The sequence below is a fragment of the Petromyzon marinus genome, chromosome 22, assembly GCF_048934315.1.
Source record: "Petromyzon marinus isolate PM22_M1 ecotype Great Lakes invasive population chromosome 22, UKy_Petmar_22M1.pri1.0, whole genome shotgun sequence".
Lineage (NCBI taxonomy): Eukaryota > Metazoa > Chordata > Hyperoartia > Petromyzontiformes > Petromyzontidae > Petromyzon > Petromyzon marinus.
In genome coordinates this window covers 20161513-20183916 of record NC_133688.1, presented here as the reverse complement: position 1 = coordinate 20183916, position 22404 = coordinate 20161513, and the positions used below count along the sequence as shown (strand labels likewise).

The window sequence follows — 22404 nt, the reverse complement described above, 5'->3', positions numbered from 1 at the left end:
GCCTTCCGCCACTGGCGGAGCCGCGACCCCCGCGTCGCCCCCCCCCCCAACCCCCCCCGAGGGTGAAGGCCTCCGACGTGGAGCCCTGGTGTGTGTGTCAGTCGGTGTGTGTGTGTTAGTCGATGTGTGTCAGTCGGTGTGTGTGTGTCAGTCGGTGTGTGTGTGTCAGTCGGTGTGTGTGTGTTAGTCGGTGCGTGTGTGTCAGTCGGTGCGTGTGTGTCAGTCGGTGTGTGTGTGTCAGTCGGTGTGTGTGTGTCAGTCGGTGTGTGTGTGTCAGTCGGTGTGTGTGTGTCAGTCGGTGCGTGTCAGTCGGTGCGTGTGTGTCAGTCGGTGCGTGTGTGTCAGTCGGTGCGTGTGTATCAGTCGGTGCGTGTGTGTCAGTCGGTGTGTGTGTGTCAGTCGGTGTGTGTGTGTCAGTCGGTGTGTGTGTGTCAGTCGGTGCGTGTGTGTCAGTCGGTGCGTGTGTGTCAGTCGGTGTGTGTGTGTCAGTCGGTGTGTGTGTATCAGTCGGTGCGTGTGTGTCAGTCGGTGCGTGTGTGTCAGTCGGTGCGTGTGTGTGTATCAGTCGGTGCGTGTGTGTCAGTCGGTGTGTGTGTGTCAGTCGGTGTATGTGTGTCAGTCGGTGTGTGTGTGTCAGTCGGTGTGTGTGTGTGTGTCAGTCGGAGTGTGTATGTGTCAGTCGGAGTGTGTGTGTGTCAGTCGGTGTATGTGTGTCAGTCGGGGTGTGTGTGTCAGTCGGTGCGTGTGTGTCAGTCGGTGTATGTGTGTGTCAGTCGGTGTGGGTGTGTGTCAGTCGGTGTGTGTGTGTGTCAGTCGGTGTGTGTGTGTGTGTCAGTCGGAGTGTGTATGTGTCAGTCGGAGTGTGTGTGTGTGTGTCAGTCGGTGTGTGTGTGTCAGTCGGTGTGTGTCAGTCGGTCGGTGTGTGTGTGTCAGTCGGTGTGTGTGTGTGTCAGTCGGTGTGTGTGTGTGTCAGTCGGTCGGAGTGTGTGTGTGTCAGTCGGTGTGTGTGTGTCAGTCGGTGTGTGTGTCAGTCGGTGTGTGTCAGTCGGTGTGTGTGTGTGTCAGTCGGAGTGTGTGTGTTAGTCGATGTGTGTGTGTCAGTCGGTGTGTGTGTGTTAGTCGATGTGTGTGTGTGTCAGTCGGTGTGTGTGTGTGTGTCAGTCGGTGTGTGTGTGTGTCAGTCGGTGTGTGTGTCAGTCGGTGCGTGTGTCAGTCGGTGTGTGTGTGTTTCAGTCGGTGTGTGTGTGTGTGTCAGTCGGTGTGTGTGTGTGTGTCAGTCGGTGTGTGTGTGTGTCAGTCGGTGTGTGTGTGTGTCAGTCGGTGTGTGTGTCAGTCGGTGTGTGTGTGTCAGTCGGAGTTTGCGTGTGTGTGTCAAGGAATGTGCGTGCGTGTGTCAGGTGTGTGCGTTTAAAGGTCCTGAGTATTTCCTTTGTCCTTAACCACCACCACGTGTGTCAAGATGCGTGTGTCTGTGTGTATGTATGTCACTGTGTGCGTGTCTATATGTATGTGTCACTGTGTGCGTGTGTGTGTGTCTGTGTGTGTATGTGTCACTGTGTGTGTCTGTGTGTGTGTGTGTGTGTCACTGTGTGTGTCTGTGTGTGTATGTGTCACTGTGTCTGGGGAGCGATAGTGTAGCGGTTAGCGCGCTGCGCTATGAACCCGGCGACACGGGTTCGATTCCCGCTCACGGCCAACACCAGTGACGATTATCTTAACCGGTCCCGGGCCTCCCCTAGGTCGACTCAGCCTCAAATGAGTACCTGGTGCAGTGTGTAAACATTGCCACTAGGGAGACAAAGGCGGTCGGGCGTGGTGCTGGCCACCAACCCCCTCGTGTACCGTTACCGGCCTTCATAGGTGCTCGCTAACAGCACTTGCCCCTACAGTCTGTTAAGGCTATATGGGGGATCTTTGTTTGTGTTTGTGTGTTTGTCTGTGTGTCTGTGTCACTGTGTGCGTGTGTGTGTATTCGTCACTGTGTGTATGTGTCACTGTGTGTGTGTGCAACAGAGTTGCACAAAGGACAATGCTGTGGGGGGAGGTCCAATTTCGATTGGCTGCTCCCCTCATGGCATCTGTGTCCACCACAGGGGCTAAACGGGGGCTCTGGACGGGAAAGGGGGGCTGGTAACCCCTTCACCTTCAATTAATTACCACTAAACTACGACTGAAATATATAACTAATAAGCTTGTGCCGGGGTGCCCCGGGGGGCCAGGCGTCTATGAAACCCCAATTAGCAGAGCCAGTAGATTGAATATCTACCCTCGGGGCTCCTCCAGAAACAACGAAAAGCCACTACCGGTGGCCACGTGGAATGTTCGAACGCTCACTGCGGAGAAGAGGCTGCCACTCCTCTGTCGGGAGCTGGACCGGTATGTGGCATTCAGGAGGTCCGGTGGACCGGTTCCGGCTCCTGCCACCAGACTGCCAAACAACAGGGTGTGGCTCTTCTTTTGAACAAAATAATGAAGGGGGCTTGGGAGCGTGGTGGTGAGGTGTAAGCCCCAGGCTACTTTGGGCTCGCCTTCCCATCAACCGGAGAGGAATGGTGGTCGTGGTTACTTATGCCCCTAACGGAAGATGAACATCCGTGGAGGGATGCAGGCAAAGCCGATGAGTTAGATGCCTTCTATGACCTCCTGTCACAGGTGCTGGCTAAAGTGGCCCCTCGGGATAGAGTCATCATGTTGGGTGACTTCAATGCCCGAGTTGGTCATGATGCTGGCACCTGGTCCGGAGTGATTGGACCAGATCAGCTCAATAACAACGGTAGGAGGCTGCTAGATTTTTGTGCAGCCCATGGGCTTGTAATTACCAACACGCTGTTCCGGCATCGGCGCATCCACACAACATCATGGATGCATGCCGGGTCCAAGCAAGAACATCTGCTGGACTACATAGTGACGGACCAGCGGATGTGAGCCCATGTCCTTGACACCAGGACCTACCGTGGAGCTGATCTGCCCTCTGACCATCGACTAGTCATCTGTAAGATGCGCCTGCCATTCTTCCACTCCGGTGGTGGGTGTACACCCAGGACCCCATTACAACCTAAAGTGGCCTGGTCTCAGTTATCTTATGAAAGTTGCAAGCGAGAATTTCATCATCGCTTGCGGCTGGGATTGGCATCGTCCCCGACTCCTCCTGATGTCGAGGGTAAATGGGCGAGGTTTAGGACTGTGACTCATGCAGCTGCAATGGCTGCTTTGGGTACGCGGTCCAGACCTCCCCAGAGACCCTGGCTGACAGAGGAGGTGTTCAGGATGGTTGAGAAAAAGCGACAGGCCCACTGTCATCGGCTACAGAATCCCACGTCAGAGAATGAGGAGGCTTACCGCAGCCTTCGCTCGGAGGTTCGGAGAGCCGTGAGGCGCTGCAAGGATGGGTGGTGGTCACGGCTTGCTGAGGAGATGGAGTCTGCCTCAGTCGCCCGTGATCACAAATCTCTATTTAACTCCATCAAAAAAGTAACCTGCAGCGCCACACCTATTACCATCATTAGGGGAAAAAACGGTGATCCAATCTCCGACCCCCAGGAACAGGTTTGCAGATTTGCTGAGCATTTCTGTGAGGTCCTGGGGGAGGGAAAATCCCTCAGCCAGGAAAACATCGTGGCACAAAGTAAGGATGACTCTGCTGAGGCTGTGGTGCCTCAAATATTGGAAGAAGTCACCCCCTGTGAGTGGCTGGCCGAGGTGCCATCTGTTGAGGAAGTACTGAGGGCGATCCGGAGTCTGAGACCAGGAAAGGCAGCGGGCAGAGATAATCTCCCAAGCGAAATGCTGAGGGAGGGTGGCGTTTGTGCACAGACTGCCCTATATGACATCATAACAACAGTCTGGACCACTGGACGGGTTCCGCAGGATTGGAACGATGCCCTGGTGGTCCCCCTTTTTAAGAAGGGGGACCGCACAGACTGTAACAACTACAGGGGCAGTTCACTCCTCAGTGTGCCGGGAAAGGTCCTGGCAAGGATTATTCAGCATCGCCTTGCCAGGCACGCTGAGGAGAGGCTTGCGGAGCCCCAATGCGGTTTCAGGAAATGGCGGTCCTGCACAGATGCCATATTTTCTGTCCGTCTGCTACAGCAGAGGTGTAGGGAATTCCAAAAGACCTACATCTCTGCTTTATTGACCTGGTCAAGGCTTATGATACCATCAGTAGGCCTGGGCTCTGGGTTGTTCTTCGTGCTTTCCGCGTACCAGACCTTCTGCTCACGATCATTAAGGACCTTCATGATGGTGAGCAGGCCCGGGTAAAACTACATGGCCGGGAGTCAGAACCATTCCCTGTACACCTTGGGGTGTGACAGGGATGTCTTCTAGCTCCCACATTATTTAACATCTATTTTGACCACGTAGTTCGTGAAGCATTCAATAGCTGTACCGGGGGAATCTCCATATGGTACAGATATAATGGAAGGCTGATCGATGCCCGGGTGCGGTCAAGGGATGGCTCCATATTGCTCAACCACGTTATGTATGCTGATGATTTGGTAATAGCTGCTCACTCAGAGGAGGAGTTGGAGACGCTGCTGCTGAGACTGGAGCGTGCCACTAAGAGGTGGGGCCTTACCATCAGCCCCACCAAAACTAAGCACCTGCCTGGGTATTTTGTACCATCGGACACGACACCCCCACAACTCCCAATCGGTGATGGGGCAGTTGTGGAGCGAGTGGAGAGTTTCCCATACCTGGGCAGTGTGCTTATGACCAGCTCCAGTTTAACAGCAGAGGTCTCACTCCGAATCAGTCGAGCAGCAATATCTTTTCATCGGTTGCGTAACGCTGTGTGGAAGCTACCTGGTCTGTCGCTCCGCACTAAGCTTCAGGTCTTCTCGGCCACGGTCATTCCCTCCCTTCTCTACGCTTGCGAAACGTGGACCCCCCTAATGGAACATCTTCGCCGGTTAGAAACATTTAGGCTGGCCTGCCTACGATCCATCCTGGGTTTAACCAGGCTGGATTGTGTGAGGAGCTCACAAATCCTTGAAAGATCTGGGCAAGGTCCCATCGGTGAGCTCCTCCGGCGGGCAAGGCTGCGATGGCTGGGTCATGTAGCCCGCATGCCCAGCCACCGCATGCCGAAACAGCTTTTGTTCGGCCGGATTGAGGGGGCAAAGCGGGCGCGGCACGGGCTAGAGAAGAGATGGAGTGATGTGGTACAGGAGGACGTGGAGCTGAGTGGACTTGCCGATGACTGGTACCAGCGGTGTCAAGGTCGGCCTCTGTGGAGGAGGCTCGTGAAGGATGCTACTGGGCAGTTGGAGGTAGTCGCCCTCCAACAACAACGGAGGGCGGAGGAACGACGCTAACAACAACGAGCGGAGCGCCGGGTGGCTAAAGCACAGCAGGTTGGCACAGTAGGGGGCACAGGTGGTGCATCAGCCAGTCATCTCAGTCAGTCGACCCGTGGCACCTGGGTCTGCCCCGTGACCTCCTGCCAGCGGGCGTTCGACACTTCACGTGGCCTCAGGGTGCACATAGCCTGGCACAAGCGTCGTGGTGACGTTACCGCCACTTAGTGGCGAATGGCGGTTGTTGTTGTGTCACTGTGTGTATGTGTCACTGTGTGTGTACGTGTCACTGTGTGTGTCTGGGGAGCGCTACGAACCCGGTGACCCCAGTTCGATTCCTGCTCACGGGCAACACCAGCAACGATAATCTGAACCGGTCCTGGGCCTCCCCTAGGTCGACTCAGCCTCAAATGAGTACCCGGTGCGGTGTGTAAAAACATCGCCACTGGGGAGACAAAGGCGGTCGGGCGTGGTGCTGACCACTCACCCACTCGTGTGCCGTGCCGGCCTTCGTAGGTGCTCACTAACAGCACTTGCGCGAACAGCCTATTAAGGCTATACGGGGGATCTTTGTCTTAGTCTATGTGTGCGTGTCAATAATTGCCCGTGTCAATATCACGAGGGCGTTAAAGGGTTCACAAGTGGCCGAGTGCTGGGGTGACTGATCAGGGGGAGGATGCGATTTGTCGTCATCATGATCATCATCATCACGATCATCATCATCATCAATCATCATCATAGATCGTCATTATCATCATCGGAAATATCATCATCATCAGCAGCAGCAGCAGCATCAATCAGTCGTAGCTACGCTCGTGCCTGACAGCACAAAGGGCCGACGTTCCAATCCCGACTCGGGAGCCTCTCCGTGTGCAGCCTGTAAACTCTCCCTCGGTTCTGCGTGGGGTCCCTCCGGGTTCTCGGGGTTCCCACTCCCAAAACAACCCCAGCGGGAACCTCCATGAAAAAAAGCTTTCGTGTCAGAGTGGCTTTTCCTGGGTAAATAATGAACTTTTATTATACATATCACCATCAGTGGTGTTAGGTGAGTGATTGGTGAGTGGTGGGTGAGTGGTGAGCGGCATAATCTCCCTCTATCGCTGTACCGGAGTCTGCGTGACTTGGTGATTGACATGGTGAGTAAGATGGTGAGTAAGATGGTGAGTAAGATGGTGAGTAAGGTGGTGAGTAAGGTGGTGAGTAAGATGGTGAGTAAGATGGTGAGTAAGGTGGTGAGTAAGATGGTGAGTAAGGTGGTGAGTAAGGTGGTGAGTAAGATGGTGAGTAAGATGGTGAGTAAGGTGGTGAGTGGTCGAGTTGAGTGATCGATGTGAGTGATCGATGTGAGTAATCGATGTGATAATCGATGTGAGTGATCGAGATGAGTAATCGATGTGATTAATCGATGTGAGTGATCGAGATTAGTAATCGATGTGATAATCGATGTGAGTGATCGATGTGAGTGATCGATGTGAGTGATCGATGTGAGCAATCGATGTGTGTGATCGATGTCAGTAATCGAGATGAGTGATCGATGTGAGTGATCGAGATGTGTAATCGATGTGATAATCGATGTGAGTGATCGAGATGAGTAATCGATGTGTTTAATCGATGTGAGTGATCGAGTTGAGTAATCGATGTGATAAATCGATGTGCGTGATCGATGTGTGTGATCGATGTGAGTGATCGATGTGAGTGATCGATGTGAGCAATCGATGTGAGTGATCGATGTCAGTAATCGAGGGAGTGATCGAGGTGAGCGATCGAGATGAGTAATCGATATGATAATCGTTGTGAGTGATCGAGATGAGTAATCGATGTGCGTGATCGATGTGATTAATCGATGTGATTAATCGATGTAAGTGATCGAGGTGAGTAATCGAGATGAGTGATCGAGATGAGTGGTCGATGTGAGTGATCGAGATGAGTAATCGATGTGATTAATCGATGTGAGTGATCGAGGTGTGTAATCGATGTGAGTGATCGATGTGAGTGATCGATGTAGGTGATCGATGTGAGTAATCGATGTGAGTAATCGATGTGATTAATCGATGTAAGTGATCGAGGTGAGTAATCGAGATGAGTGATCGATGTGAGTAATCGAGGTGAGTGATCGATGTGAGTAATCGATGTGATTAATCGATGTGAGTGATCGAGGTGTGTAATCGAGGGGAGTGATCGAGGCGAGTGATCGATGTGAGTAATCGATGTGAGTGATCGATGTGGGTAATCGATGTGTGTAATCGAGTGAGTGATCGAGAGCGTGCTCCAGGCTGCAGTAGGAGGCTCGGACAGACGCGCGCTTGAGTCGCTCATTGCGAGCAGTCGCGAGCTCGCTCAGCGCCACATTCCACACTGACGCCCCCAGGTCGCGACGTGCCGGGCGGCGGCCGGGGTGGTCGATGGTGGGTGTCTCGCGCCGTATGTAGCCAACCGTGCTGATCAGAGGTGCGAGGGAATGACGACAAACTAAACACTAACAAGCAGTTATAAAGAAATGAGTTTGTCAAGCTCGATGATGATGATTTACAAGTGCCACAGCTCCCAGTGGCTTCCTAATGTCGGAAGGAAGAGCGTTCCAGACGGCCGCAGAGACGCATCTGAAAGCACCGCGCGATGCGGAGACCATACGAGGTAAAGGCGCAGCCCTGAAATTGCTCGCTCACGCGACTGCTGGCGGAATGGCCTTCACTAGAGGGATAACCATCTAACTATGTGGGTGTGTGTGTACCTGTGTGTGTGTACCTGTGTGGGCAGCGGTGGTGTAGCGGTTAGCGCGCTATGAACCTGGCGACTCGAGTTCGATTCCCGCTCACGGCCAACACCAGTGACGATTATCTGAACCGGTCCCGGGCCTCCCCTAGGTCGACTCAGCCTCAAATGAGTACCTGGTGCGGTTGTAAACATTGCCTTCATAGGTGCTCGCTAACAGCACTTGCCCCTACAGTCTGTTAAGGCTATATGGGGGAATCTTTGATCTTTGTGTACCTGTGTGTGTGTGTACCTGTGTGTGTGTGCCTGTGTGTGTGTACCTGTGTGTGTGTACCTATGTGTGTGTGTACCTGTGTGTGTGTGTACGTGTGTGCTCGCTAACAGCACTTGCCCAAGGCTATATGGGGGATCTTTGTTATCTTTGTGTACGTATATATGTGGGGAGCGGTAGTGTAGCGGTTAGCGCACTGAAACTACGAACTCCCGCTCACGGAAACACCGGTGACGATTATCTGATTCACTCCTCGGCCTACCCTCGGTCGAGTCAGCCTCAAATAAGAACCTGGTGCGGTGTGTAAACATCGCCACTGGGGAGACAAAGGCGGCCGGGCGTGGTGCTGGCTAACAGCACTTACTCCAACGGTCTGTTAAGGTTATAACGGGGGACCTTTGTCTTTGTGTATACGAATGTACGTGGCCAGAAAAACGCCCGGCAGCCTTTGTCTCTCCACAGTGCTGATGTTTAAACCCACACCGAGTACTCATTTAAGGCTGATTCGACCTAGTGGTGGGTAGGCCCTGGACCGGTTCAAATATTCGCTGTCATTGTTATTTGCTCGTGAGCGGGAATCGAACTCGGCCCTCTGGGTCCGTAGCCCAGTGCGCTGACCACTGCGCCACCGCTCCCTACACACACACACATACACACACATACACACACACATACACACATACACACACATATACACACACACATACACACACATTCACACACACATACACACATATATAGGCACACAAGAACGCCACATCGCTACTGAACCATATCCGCAGTTGCAGCGCGGGTGGTGGTGAGGATTGTGGGCTCGGGGTCAGGGGGCAGGAAGAGAGAGGGAGGGAGGGAGAGTCTTCTTGAATTAACATTTTATGAATGAAAAACAAGAGGTAGTCGAGTCACGGATTACTGCAACCAACGGGAACTTGGCAACCGGTTACCGGAATGAGTTAACGGTTCGGGTTACGTTCGGCGAGTGTTGATGAGGTTGAGCGCGGCGTCATCACGGTTACTTGATCAGACTTCTCCACGCTGCTCGCGCCACTGATGTTAGCCGTGGCCGGGCACTGGTCGTGAAAGGATTCACGGCGCGGCGGAATGCGCTAACCGCTGCGCCACCGCTCCACCCCCCCCCCCCCCCCCACTCCATCTCATCATCTGATTCAGAAGGACGTCGTCAATTGATTTGGAAATGTTTATTGTTTAAAGTTCACGGGTTCGACAAGCCTGCATCATCACAATAAACCCGCCACCACGCGCCAATTCTTTACTGGTGCAGCACACCGGTGTTGTGTTGGAGAGTGAAGTCACAACACGTGACTTGTGCAGCACACCGGTGTGTTGGAGAGTGAAGTCACAACACGTGACTGGTGCAGCACACCGGTGTGTTGGAGAGTAAAGTCACAACACGTGACTGGTGCAGCACACCGGTGTTGTGTTGGAGAGTGAAGTCACAACACGTGACTGGTGCAGCACAGCGGTGTGTTGGAGAGTGAAGTCACAACACGTGACTGGTGCAGCACACCGGTGTGTTGGAGAGTAAAGTCACAACACGTGACTGGTGCAGCACACCGGTGTTGTGTTGGAGAGTGAAGTCACAACACGTGACTGGTGCAGCACAGCGGTGTGTTGGAGAGTGAAGTCACAACACGTGACTGGTGCAGCACACCGGTGTGTTGGAGAGTAAAGTCACAACACGTGACTGGTGCAGCACACCGGTGTTGTGTTGGAGAGTGAAGTCACAACACGTGACTGGTGCAGCACAGCGGTGTGTTGGAGAGTGAAGTCACAACACGTGACTTGTGCAGCCCCCTCCACCCCACGCTCCCCTTCAGGAACCGGCGTGGAATAGCGTGGTGAAGTATAGTCACCCCCCCCACCACCCACTATGGAGACGACATGGGAAGCCCTTCTTTCACTGTTAGTCTGTCACAGGTAGTGCTCGTCCTCCGGATGGACTGGTCCCGCCCATGGGAATGTGGAATGTCAAACGATTGGCTCAGGGCCGGCAACGGGGGAGCCGCACCGACGCCCGTTTTGACCACTGGCTCGCCGACTTCGCGACATCGTCTCTGTTTATTTCACTGGCTGAGAGCCCAATGAGATTCATGAACTCAAAGGCGCACACAGGCGCACACAGGCGCGTCTTTGTATCTCCTCGGCACGCGATCCCCCAGCGACTCTGAACTCCACCGAGAAACGGAGCGACGAAATGAGTTCAAGTGCGAGTTGCGGCAGTCGCGGGAAACTCTCGTGATGGGCGTTGGGAAGGACCTCCATCCAGCAGCAGATAGAGCAGGCCTCGCGATGATGGTGGGCGCGGTGGCGATGTTAACTCCCTCGCCCGGTGTGCAGGAGGTCGTGGGTTCGATCCTGACCCTGACGCCTGCTGCTGCTGCTGTGTATTTGGAGTTTGCGCGTCTCTCTCTCTCTCCGTGGTGAGATGTTAACTCCCTCGCCCAGTGTGCAGGAGGTCGTGGGTTCGATCCCGACCCTGACGCCTGCTGCTGCTGTGTATTTGGAGTTTGCGCGTCTCTCTCTCTCCGTGGTGAGATGTTAACTCCCTCGCCCGGTGTGCAGGAGGTCGTGGGTTCGATCCCGACCCTGATGCCTGCTGCTGCTGTGTATTTGGAGTTTGCGCGTCTCTCTCTCTCCGTGGTGAGATGTTAACTCCCTCGCCCAGTGTGCAGGAGGGCGTGGGTTCGATCCCGACCCTGGCACCTGCTGCTGCTGTGTATTTGGAGTTTGCGCGTCTCTCTCTCCCTGTGGTCGCGTGAAGTTTGCTGCGTGGTCCTCCGGTTTTTAAACCCCTCCACATTTAGAATGAACACCACGCGTTTAGAGTATTTGGCTGCTATACATTGCCACATGATAAGCCACTTGCGTGAGCTATCATACGTGGCCAGATCGCTTGTGGCAAAGAGATATAAACCTCAGTTGGGCCTTACCTGGTAAAATAAAATAAAAATTGTTTAGTTGAGTTTGTCTGCTGCTGCTGATGATGATGATTCAGGATGTGTGAGGTGTGAGCAGCTGGTGCACTGCGGTCTCGTCGCAGGAACTTTGTGGGACAGAGGCGTCGTGGGCAAGGGCCTTCATCCAGCAGTGGGTAGAGCATGCTGCTGTTGTAGACTCCTAGGGCTCTAGCTGCCTCGCTCTCTCTCTCTGTCTCTCTGGTGGCTCGATGGAGTGGAGACTCAAAAGCGCGAGCACGCATTCCTGCAGGAGTAGCGACTGCAGTTGTTTTGGCAGCTGTGGATACAGACGAGGGGCAGGGGGAGAGCGGAGTGGAGGGAGGGGGCGGGAGGGGGGATGAATCAATTGACTCGCCGGATGAATAGAGATGCGAGCAGGATGGAGGAAGGGAGACAAGGATGCGAGGGAGGGAGAGCGGCATGGAGGGAGTGATGTGTGTAAGGATGGCGTGATTGTAGATAAGGAGGGAGACGGGGAGTGAGAGAGAGTTGAACGATTGACTGAATTGACTCGGGATTGAATTAAGGACGAGAGGGAGTGATGGATGTAAGGATGGCGGGTGGGGGAGGGAGGGAAATGAATGAACGGCCTCACGGGACGGAGGCAGTGTTGGAAATAAGCGAGGAGGGAGGGTGGGTGGGAGGCAGGGAGTGAGTGATGGATGGGTGACTGGACTCAAGGGAGTTAGGGAGTGGGGGGTTTTCAAGGGAGGGATGGAGGAAGGAAGTGAATGATGTAAGGAGGAAGGGATGAGGGAGGTAAGGAGGGAAGGAGGGTGATAAGGTATTCATTAATTAGCCCCCCTCCCCACCACGCCCCCCCCCCCCACCATGTCCCCCTCTACACCTCGCAGATTGGGGGGCCGCTGTGCGGATCGCCGCGTTCGACTGCGCAGGGACCCGGGGTCGCGCCTACAGAACGTGTCGCGACCTCGGGGTCAGGTCATGGCCACAGTACACGGTGAGGGGTCACGTGGGGACACGTCCAGAGACACGTGGTGACGTGTAATGAGACACGTGGTGACGAGCCCTGAGACACGTGGTGACGTGTACTGAGACACGTAGTGACGCGTCCTGAGACACGTGGTGACGTGTCCTGAGACACGTGGTGACGTATCCTGAGACACGTGGTGACGCGTCCTGAGACACGTGGTGACGTGTCCTGAGACACGTGGTGACGTGTACTGACACACGTGGTGACGCATCCTGAGACACGTGGGGACGCGTCCTGAGACACGTGATGACGTGTACTGAGACACGTGGTGACGTGTACTGAGACACGTGGTGACGTGTACTGAGACACGTGGTGACGTGTACTGAGACACGTGGGGACGCATCCTGAGACACGTGATGACGTGTACTGAGACACGTGGTGACGTGTACTGAGACATGTAGTGACGTGTCCTGAGACACGTGGTGACGTATCCTGAGACACGTGGTGACGCGTCCTGAGACACGTTGGGACGCGTCCTGAGACACGTGGTGACGTGTCCTGAGACACGTGGTGACGCGTCCTGAGACACGTTGGGACATGTCCAGAGACACGTGGTGACGTGTACTGAGACACGTAGTGACGCGTCCTGAGACACGTGGTGACGTGTACTGAGACACGTGGTGACGCGTCCTAAAACACGTTGGGACATGTCCAGAGACACGTGATGACGTGTCCTGAGACACGTGGTGACGTGTCCTCCGCCCTCCCCTCCTCCTACTGACGAAACCCCCCTCCCCTTCCACAACCCCCATCATTTCCCACACAAACTCAACTATTGTGTGTCCCATCAGATAAAGTGGACGGTTCCTCAAAAGAGAGGGGGCGGGACCAAAACAGACATGGGCGGGGCCTAAGCAGGAAGGGGTGGGGCTTACAACAAGAAGGGGTGTGGCCTAAATAGGAATGAGTGGGGCCTAAAGAGGAAACCCCAAACAAATAAGAGTGGATGAAGCTCAATGAGAGCCATTTTAACAAAATCCAATTCTTCACAGAGAGGGGTTCAACTGTGAACTTTCATGTGGTTTGGTTAAATAATTGAAAGCAGGGCATCAAATAAGTGCACCAGGCAGAAACATTTTTATGCCGTAGATGTGACCACAGGCCACCTAGTTTCCATATATTTTGTTATGAAGGCATCACGAGTCATCAGCGTACCTGAACCTCACCACTCAGAAGTCTATTTGCGACATCGCTGTATGCTATTGCTTTTGTCACAATGGTGACCGAGGTCACTCTTGCAAAAGCCCTTCTCTCCTGGTCTCTTGAGTTCTCATTCGACTCCTCAGACTGTGCTTGAGACGAGAGCTCACTCCATCGCCCAATCCATCCAACCACTCGCGAAACCACACCCTGACGTAATCACTCACTCTGGCAAATGAGACTCTAGCCTTGTATCCCGAGGTCTCACCTGGTTAAACAAATTAAACTTCAAACTAGAGCTCACTCGGTCAACGAATCATCCAACCACTCACTCATTTAACCACTTATTAATTTACTTATTCATCCATTCATTCATTCACTAAGACTCTATCCTCACCTCCTGAGGTCTCATCTGGTTCATCAAAATCAACTTGAAACTAAGCAAGAGGCTGGGTTGATGTGGTTCAGCCTCCACCGAGTCACCTGTCGCCTCGCGTCTCTCACTAACAGTTCTACAAAGCGTTCAGCAACTCATCCCTGCACGGGGACTCCTACCCTGGTGAGAGAACGCCGCTCACCACACCAGCACCACCGCATTCACGTGAACACCGCTCACCTGACACTACTCACCTGACACTACTCACCACTCACCTGACACTACTCACCACTCACCTGACACTGCTCACCACTCACCTGACACTACTCACCACTCACCTGCCACTACTCACCTGACACTACTCACCACTCACCTGACACTACTCACCACTCACCTGATACTAATCACCACTCACCTGACACTGCTCACCACTCACCTGACACTGCTCACCACTCACCTGCCACTACTCACCTGACACTACTCACCACTCACCTGACACTACTCACCACTCACCTGACACTACTCACCACTCACCTGACACTACTCACCACTCACCTGACACTACTCACCACTCACCTGACACTGCTCACCACTCACCTGACACTACTCACCTGACACTACTCACCACTCACCTGACACTACTCACCACTCACCTGACACTACTCACCACTCACCTGACACTGCTCACCACTCACCTGACACTGCTCACCACTCACCTGACACTACTCACCTGACACTACTCACCTGACACTGCTCACCACTCACCTGACACTACTCACCACTCACCTGATACTACTCACCACTCACCTGACACTGCTCACCACTCACCTGACACTGCTCACCACTCACCTGACACTACTCACCTGACACTACTCACCACTCACCTGACACTACTCACCACTCACCTGACACTGCTCACCACTCACCTGACACTGCTCACCACTCACCTGACACTACTCACCTGACACTACTCACCACTCACCTGACACTACTCACCACTCACCTGACACTACTCACCACTCACCTGACACTACTCACCACTCACCTGACACTACTCACCACTCACCTTACACTGCTCACCACTCACCTGATACTACTCACCACTCACCCGACACTACTCACCCATCGACAACAATAATGTTGCATGTGATGATGCTTGTGTTGATGATGATGACGATGTTTGCGATGACGATGATGACACTGATGACAGTTATGATTCATGACGATGACAATAATGATGACGTTATGTGATGACGATGACAATAATGATGACGTGATGTGATGACGATGACAATCATGATGACGTGATGTGATGACGACAATAATGATGAAGTGATGTGATGATGACAGTAATGATGACGTGATGTGATGATGACAATAATGATGACGTGATGTGATGACGATGACAATGATGACGTGATGTGATGACAACAATAATGATGACGTAATGTGATGACGATGACAATAATGATGACGTAATGTGATGACGATGACAATAATGATGACGTGATGTGATGACGAAGGCAATGATGACGTGATGTGATGACGATGACAATAACGATGACGTGATGACGATGACAATAACGATGACGTGATGACGATGACAATAATGATGACGTGATGACGATGGCAATAATGATGACGCGATGTGATGACGATGACAATAATGATGACGTAATGTGATGACGATGACAATAATAATGACGTAATGTGATGACGATGCAATAATGATGACGTGATGTGATGACGATGACAATCATGATGACGTGATGTGATGACGACAATAATGATGAAGTGATGTGATGATGATGATGACAATAATGATGACGTGATGTGATGATGACAATAATGATGACGTAATGTGATGACGATGACAATAATGATGACGTGATGTGATGACGATGACAATAATGATGACGTGATGTGATGATGATGACAATAACGATGACGTGATGACGATGACAATAACGATGACGTTGATGTAAATGACGATGCTCGCGTTACTGCTGATGCTGCTGCTGATGGTACTGCTGCGGATGCTGCTGCTGTTGCTGCTGCTTGAGTAGAGTTGGAGGGCACGACGCAGGCCCTGAGGCGCTGGGTCATCTCTCACCTGCTGAGACACGCGGCTGAAGAATGGCCACCAGCCTGCCCTCCTCTCGAGCCTGCCAGGTAACAAACCACTCACCCTCACTCACCCACACACACTCACCCACACTCACCCTCACACACACATTCACCCACACTCACCCACACACACTCACCCACACTCACCCTCACACACACATTCACCCACACTCACCCTCACTCACCCACACTCACCCTCACTCGCCCTCACACACTCACCCACACACACTCACACACACTCACACACACTCACCCACACACACTCACCCACACACACTCACCCACACACACTCACCCACACACACTCACCCACACTCACCCACACACACTCACCCACACTCACCCACACACACTCACCCACACTCACCCACACACACTCACCCTCACTCACACTCACCCACACTCACCCACACACACTCACCCTCACTCACACTCACCCACACTCACTCACTCACCCACACTCACTCACGCACTCACCCACACTCACTCACGCACTCACCCACTCACCCACACTCACTCACACACACTCACTCACAAAGACAAAGATCCCCCATATAGCCTTAACAGACTGTAGGGGCAAGTGCTGTTAGCGAGCACCTATGAAGGCCGGAACGGTACACGAGGGGGTGGGTGGCCAGCACCACGCCCGACCGCCTTTGTCTCTCTAGTAGCAATGTTTACACACCGCACCAGGTACTCATTTGAGGCTGAGTCGACCTAGGGGAGGCCCGGGACCGGTTCAGATAATCGTCACTGGTGTTGGCCGTGAGCGGGAATCGAACCCGGGTCGCCAGATTCATAGCGCAGTGTAGCGCTAACCAGAATCAGAATCAGAAAGGGTTTTATTCGCCATGTAAGTTCACACCGACACGGAATTTACTTTGGCAGGATGGTGCATACATTCAACATATAGGAATCTAAAATCTTAAATAAGTTTTAAACAAGTCTTACTATAATAAGGGTTAAAAGTCTAACACCAAGGGGCTGAAGTATATAAAATTAAATAAATATCGAATATTAAATAGCTTTAAGATATAATTTAAAAATAAAAATACACTATCGCTTCCCACAACCCACACACACACTCACCCACACACACACTCACCCACACTCACTCACACTCACCCACACTCACACACACTCACCCACACTCACCCTCACTCACCCTCACTCACCTACACTCACACTCACTCACCCACACTCACCCACACTCACCTACACTCCCCCACACCCACCCTCACTCACCCACACACACACTCACCCACACTCACTCACACTCACCCACACTCACACACACTCACCCACACTCACACACACTCACCCTCACTCACCCAGACTCACACACTCACCCACACTCACTAACTCTCACACACACTCACACACACTCACCCTCACTCACCAACACTCACACACACACGTTCACTCACACACACTGACCCGCACTCATAACACTCACACACTCACCCTCACTCACCCTCACTCACCAACACTCACACACACTCACACACACTCACCCTCACTCACCCACACTCACCAACATCATTCACTCACCATGACTCACCCCCCTCACCCACTCTCACTCACCAACATCATTCACTCACCATAGCTCATCCCCCTCACTCACCAACATCATTCACTCACCATGACTCACCCCCGCTCACTGACTCTCACTCACCAACATCATTTACTCACCATGACTCATCCCCCCCTCACCCACTCTCACTCACCAACATCATTCACTCACCATGACTCACCCCCCTCACCCACTCTCACTCACCAACATCATTCACTCACCATAGCTCATCCCCCTCACTCACCAACATCATTCACTCACCATGACGCACCCCCCCTCACCCACTCTCACTCACCAACATCATTCACTCACCATGACTCACCCCCCTCACCCACCCTCACTCACCAACATCACTCACTCACCATGACTCACCCCCCACTCACTCTCACTCACCAACATCATTCACTCACCATGACTCACCCCCCCCCCTCACTCACCAACATCACTCACCATAGCTCATCCCCCTCACTCACCAACATCACTCACTCACCGTGACCCACGCCCCACTCACGCTCACTCACCAACATCACTCACTCACCGTGACCCACGCCCCACTCACTCTCACTCACCAACATCACTCACTCACCGTGACCCACGCCCCACTCACGCTCACTCACCAACATCACTCACTCACCGTGACCCACGCCCCACTCACTCTCACTCACCAACATCACTCACTCACCGTGACCCACGCCCCACTCACTCTCACTCACCAACATCACTCACTCACCGTGACCCACGCCCCACTCACACTCACCAACATCACTCACTCACCGTGACCCACGCCCCACTCACTCTCACTCACCAACATCACTCACTCACCGTGACCCACGCCCCACTCACTCTCACTCACCAACATCACTCACTCACCGTGACCCACGCCCCACTCACTCTCACTCACCAACATCACTCACTCACCGTGACCCACGCCCCACTCACTCTCACTCACCAACATCACTCACTCACCGTGACCCACGCCCCACTCACTCTCACTCACCAACATCACTCACTCACCGTGACCCACGCCGCACTCACTCTCACTCACCAACATCACTCACTCACCGTGACCCACGCCCCACTCAATCTCACTCACCAACATCACTCACTCACCAACATCACTCACCAACATCACTCACCCACTCTCACTCACCAACATCACTCACCCACTCTCACTCACCAACATCACTCACCAACATCACCCACGTGGCCCAGTGGCTGTGGTCGTGAACACGCGCTGGCTTCGTGAAGACGGCAAAGCAAAGGGACCTCCCGTGGCCCTCGTTGAGGTGTCAAGATGAGAGCCAGTCACGTGGGCGAGCACACGTGACTGGCTATAGAATGTTGCTCTTTGAGTGGGGGAATTCGAGGTGCTGCAAGACGGCGAATTAAGTTCTCGTCATGGCCCGATTATCCCAGTAGCAAGAGTAGCTACTAAATATGTAGTAGCTACTAAATATGTAGTAGCTACATATATAGTAGCTAAACAAGTTGTAGCTACGGGCCCCGCACTTTCAAGGGCCCCGCGCTAAATGCTTTCAAGTTATCAATTCCGGTTCAGTGATTCTGCACTTGCTCTATTACTATAGTACTGTACCGCCTTAAACTTTTATGAACGACTGGGTGTTTAAGGTTAGCGATTTGTCGTACTATCTGGCTGTATAGCGAATGAAAACATACAATTACTTAAGCGACATGTCTCGGACCGTGTTCGTGAACACAAGGCAGATCTGAAACACGGTAGGACCAATACCTCAGCCGTGGCTGATCATTGTTTTAACGCTGTGGGCACACGCGAAATTGATTTTTCCAAGACGAAGGTACTCTGCAAACCCACTGGGTATCGCCAAAGATTCGTTCATGAAGCCATCCAGATATATGAACACGGACACAATTTCAACCGAGAAGATGGGTACAAACTGATCAATCGTTAGAAGGACGTTATTAACCAGGTTAAGTCACAACTGGCTGTGATGTTTAGTAGTTATTTTCGACTCTCTGGTTTTACATGAACAGGTTAAATGCCTTCACATTAACAGGTTAAATGTCTCACTAACACAGCCACCGTTGCTCGTTTTCCTTGATGTGGTGGTGGCTCCACGATCTTACATTGACATGCCAATCTCTCACAAGACAAGGGCCACCTCCACAGCTTTGTCATCGTAGAGGTTGCCCAGCTCTCTCCGATCTTACATTGACATGCTAAATGTCATCACTAGCCCCGCCCACTTCGCTTATGACCCTTGGGCTACACCCATCTCAAACCTTAATAACATCCTGCCTCAGCAGCTCTCTCGCTATATTTTCACCCGACGGTCGCTTGCGTTGCGATGTAAACGTCGTGATATTTTTAGTATTTTTTTTTTCTATCTACGTGGCTTTACCGAAAAACCCAAAGACTTTTAAACATGTGTGTTTTAATATTCATGTTTTTTTTTAATTTAGGGGCCCCTTCATGACAACATATTCTACAGGCCCCTCACTAGCTTCGTCCGGCGCTGGTTCTCGTAATTAATTTGAACTAAAAAAATGTGAAGCAAAACTGGGAATAGAATGTGACGCAGCGTTGTTGAATACATGTCACGGGGCAGAGGTGCATGGAAGGGAGAACCACGTGTTTGAGAAAGGACTCAGGCGCTCGGTGAAAGACACCTTGCTAGGTGAATCATTTGCTGATGCTGCTGCTGCTGCCACAGGAGAAGTGCACGCACACTATTTTAGTTTACCACGTGCGTCGAAAACACCGTGGCCTTCATAGAAAATAAATGAAATGAGCGACCTTTTGGTAAACGGCCCTTTTCCATAGCGTATGAAAAAATACGTAAAGTATATTTTCCACGTGTCCTTGCTGTCAGTGAGTGTACTACTTAATGTGAGTGTACAACTTACTGTGAGTGAGTGTACAACTTACTGTGAGTGAGTGTACAACTTACTGTGAGTGAGTGTAAAACTTACTGTGAGTGAGTGTACTACTTACTGAGTGAGTGTACAACTTACTGTGAGAGAGTGTACAACTTACTGTGAGTGAGTGTACTACTTACTGTGAGTATACAACTTACTGTGAGTGAGTGTACAACTTACTGAGTGAGTGTACAACTTACTGAGTGAGTGTACAACTTACTGTGAGTGAGTGTACAACTTACCGTGAGTTTGCAACTTACTGTGAGTGAGTGTACAACTTACTGAGTGTACAACTTACTGAGGGAGTGTATAACTTACTGTGAGTGAGTGTACAACTTACTGTGAGTGTACAACTTACTGTGAGTGGGTGTACAACTTACTGAGTGAGTGTACAACTACTGTGAGTGAGTGTACAACTTCCTGTGAGTGTACAACTTACTGTAAGTGAGTGTACAACTTACTGTGAGTGTACAACTTACTGTAAGTGAGTGTACAACTTACTGTGAGTTTGCAACTTACTGTGAGTGAGTGTACAACTTACTGTGAGTGTACAACTTACTGTGAGTGCACAACTTACTGAGTGAGTGTACAACTTACTGTGAGTGCACAACTTACTGAGTGAGTGTACAACTTACTGTGAGTGTACAACTTACTGTGAGTGAGTGTACAACTTACTGAGTGAGTGTACAACTTACTGTGAGTGCACAACTTACTGAGTGAGTGTACAACTTACTGTGAGTGTACAACTTACTGTGAGTGAGTGTACAACTTACTGAGTGAGTGTACAACTTACTGTGAGTGTACAACTTACTGTGAGTGTACAACTTACTGAGTGAGTGTACAACTTACTGTGAGAGAGTGTACAACTTACTGAGTGAGTGTACAACTTACTGTGAGAGAGTGTCCAACTTACTGTGAGTGAGTGTACTACTTACTGTGAGTGTACAACTTACTGTGAGTGAGTGTACAACTTACTGAGTGAGTGTACAACTTACGGTGAGAGAGATTACAACTTACTGAGTGAGTGTACAACTTACTGTGAGAGAGTGTACAACTTACTGTGAGTGAGTGTACAACTTACTGTGAGTGTACAACTTACTGTGAGTGAGTGTACAACTTACTGTGAGTGAGTGTACAACTTACTGTGAGTGAGCGTACAACTTACTGAGTGAGTGTACAACTTACTGTGAGTGAGTGTACAACGTACTGTGAGTGAGTGTACTACTTACTGTGAGTGAGTGTACAACTTACTGTGAGCGAGTGTACATCTTACTGTGAGTGAGTGTACCACTTACTGTAAGTGAGTGTACAACTTACTGTGAGTAAGTGTACTACTTACTGTGAGTGTACAACTTACTGTGAGTGAGTGTACAACTTACTGTGAGTGAGTGTACTACTTACTGTGAGTGAGTGTAAAACTTACTGTGAGTGTACAACTTACTGTGAGAGAGTGTACAACTTACTGTGAGTGAGTGTACAACTTACTGTGAGTGTACAACTTACTGTGAGTGAGTGTACAATTTACTGTGAGTGAGTGTATAACTTACTGTGAGTGTACTACTTACTGTGAGTGAGTGTACAACTTACTGTGAGTGTACAACTTACTGAGTGAGTGTACTACTTACTGTGAGTGAGTGTACAACTTACTGTGAGTGAGTTTACAACTTACTGTGAGTGAGTGTACAACTTACTGTGAGTGTACTACTTACTGTGAGTGAGTGTACAACCTACTGTGAGTGAGTGTACTACTTACTGTGAGTGTACTACTTACTGTGAATGAGTGTACAACTTACTGTGAGTGAGTGTACAACTTACTGTGAGTGAGTGTACAACTTACTGTGAGTGTACTACTTATTGTGAGTGTACAACTTACTGTGAGTGAGTGTACAACTTACTGTGAGTGAGTGTACAACTTACTGTAAGTGTACAACTTGCTGTGAGTGAGTGTACTACTTACTGTGAGTGTACAACTTACTGTTAGTGAGTGTACAACTTACTGTGAGTGAGCGTACAACTTACTGAGTGAGTGTACAAC

At 51.4% G+C, this 22404-nt stretch overlaps 1 protein-coding gene across 1 annotated transcript in view; it reads left to right on the top strand.

The window, feature by feature from the left end:
• Positions 1 to 22404, top strand: part of LOC116945076 (sulfhydryl oxidase 1) — a 55955-nt gene that overhangs the window by 4867 nt on the left and 28684 nt on the right. Inside the window, exons 2-4 of the mRNA XM_076068879.1 lie at positions 12116 to 12222; positions 13906 to 13954; positions 15838 to 15943. Coding sequence (XP_075924994.1) covers positions 12116 to 12222; positions 13906 to 13954; positions 15838 to 15943 — 262 coding nt within the window. The remainder of the gene's footprint in view (positions 1 to 12115; positions 12223 to 13905; positions 13955 to 15837; positions 15944 to 22404) is intronic.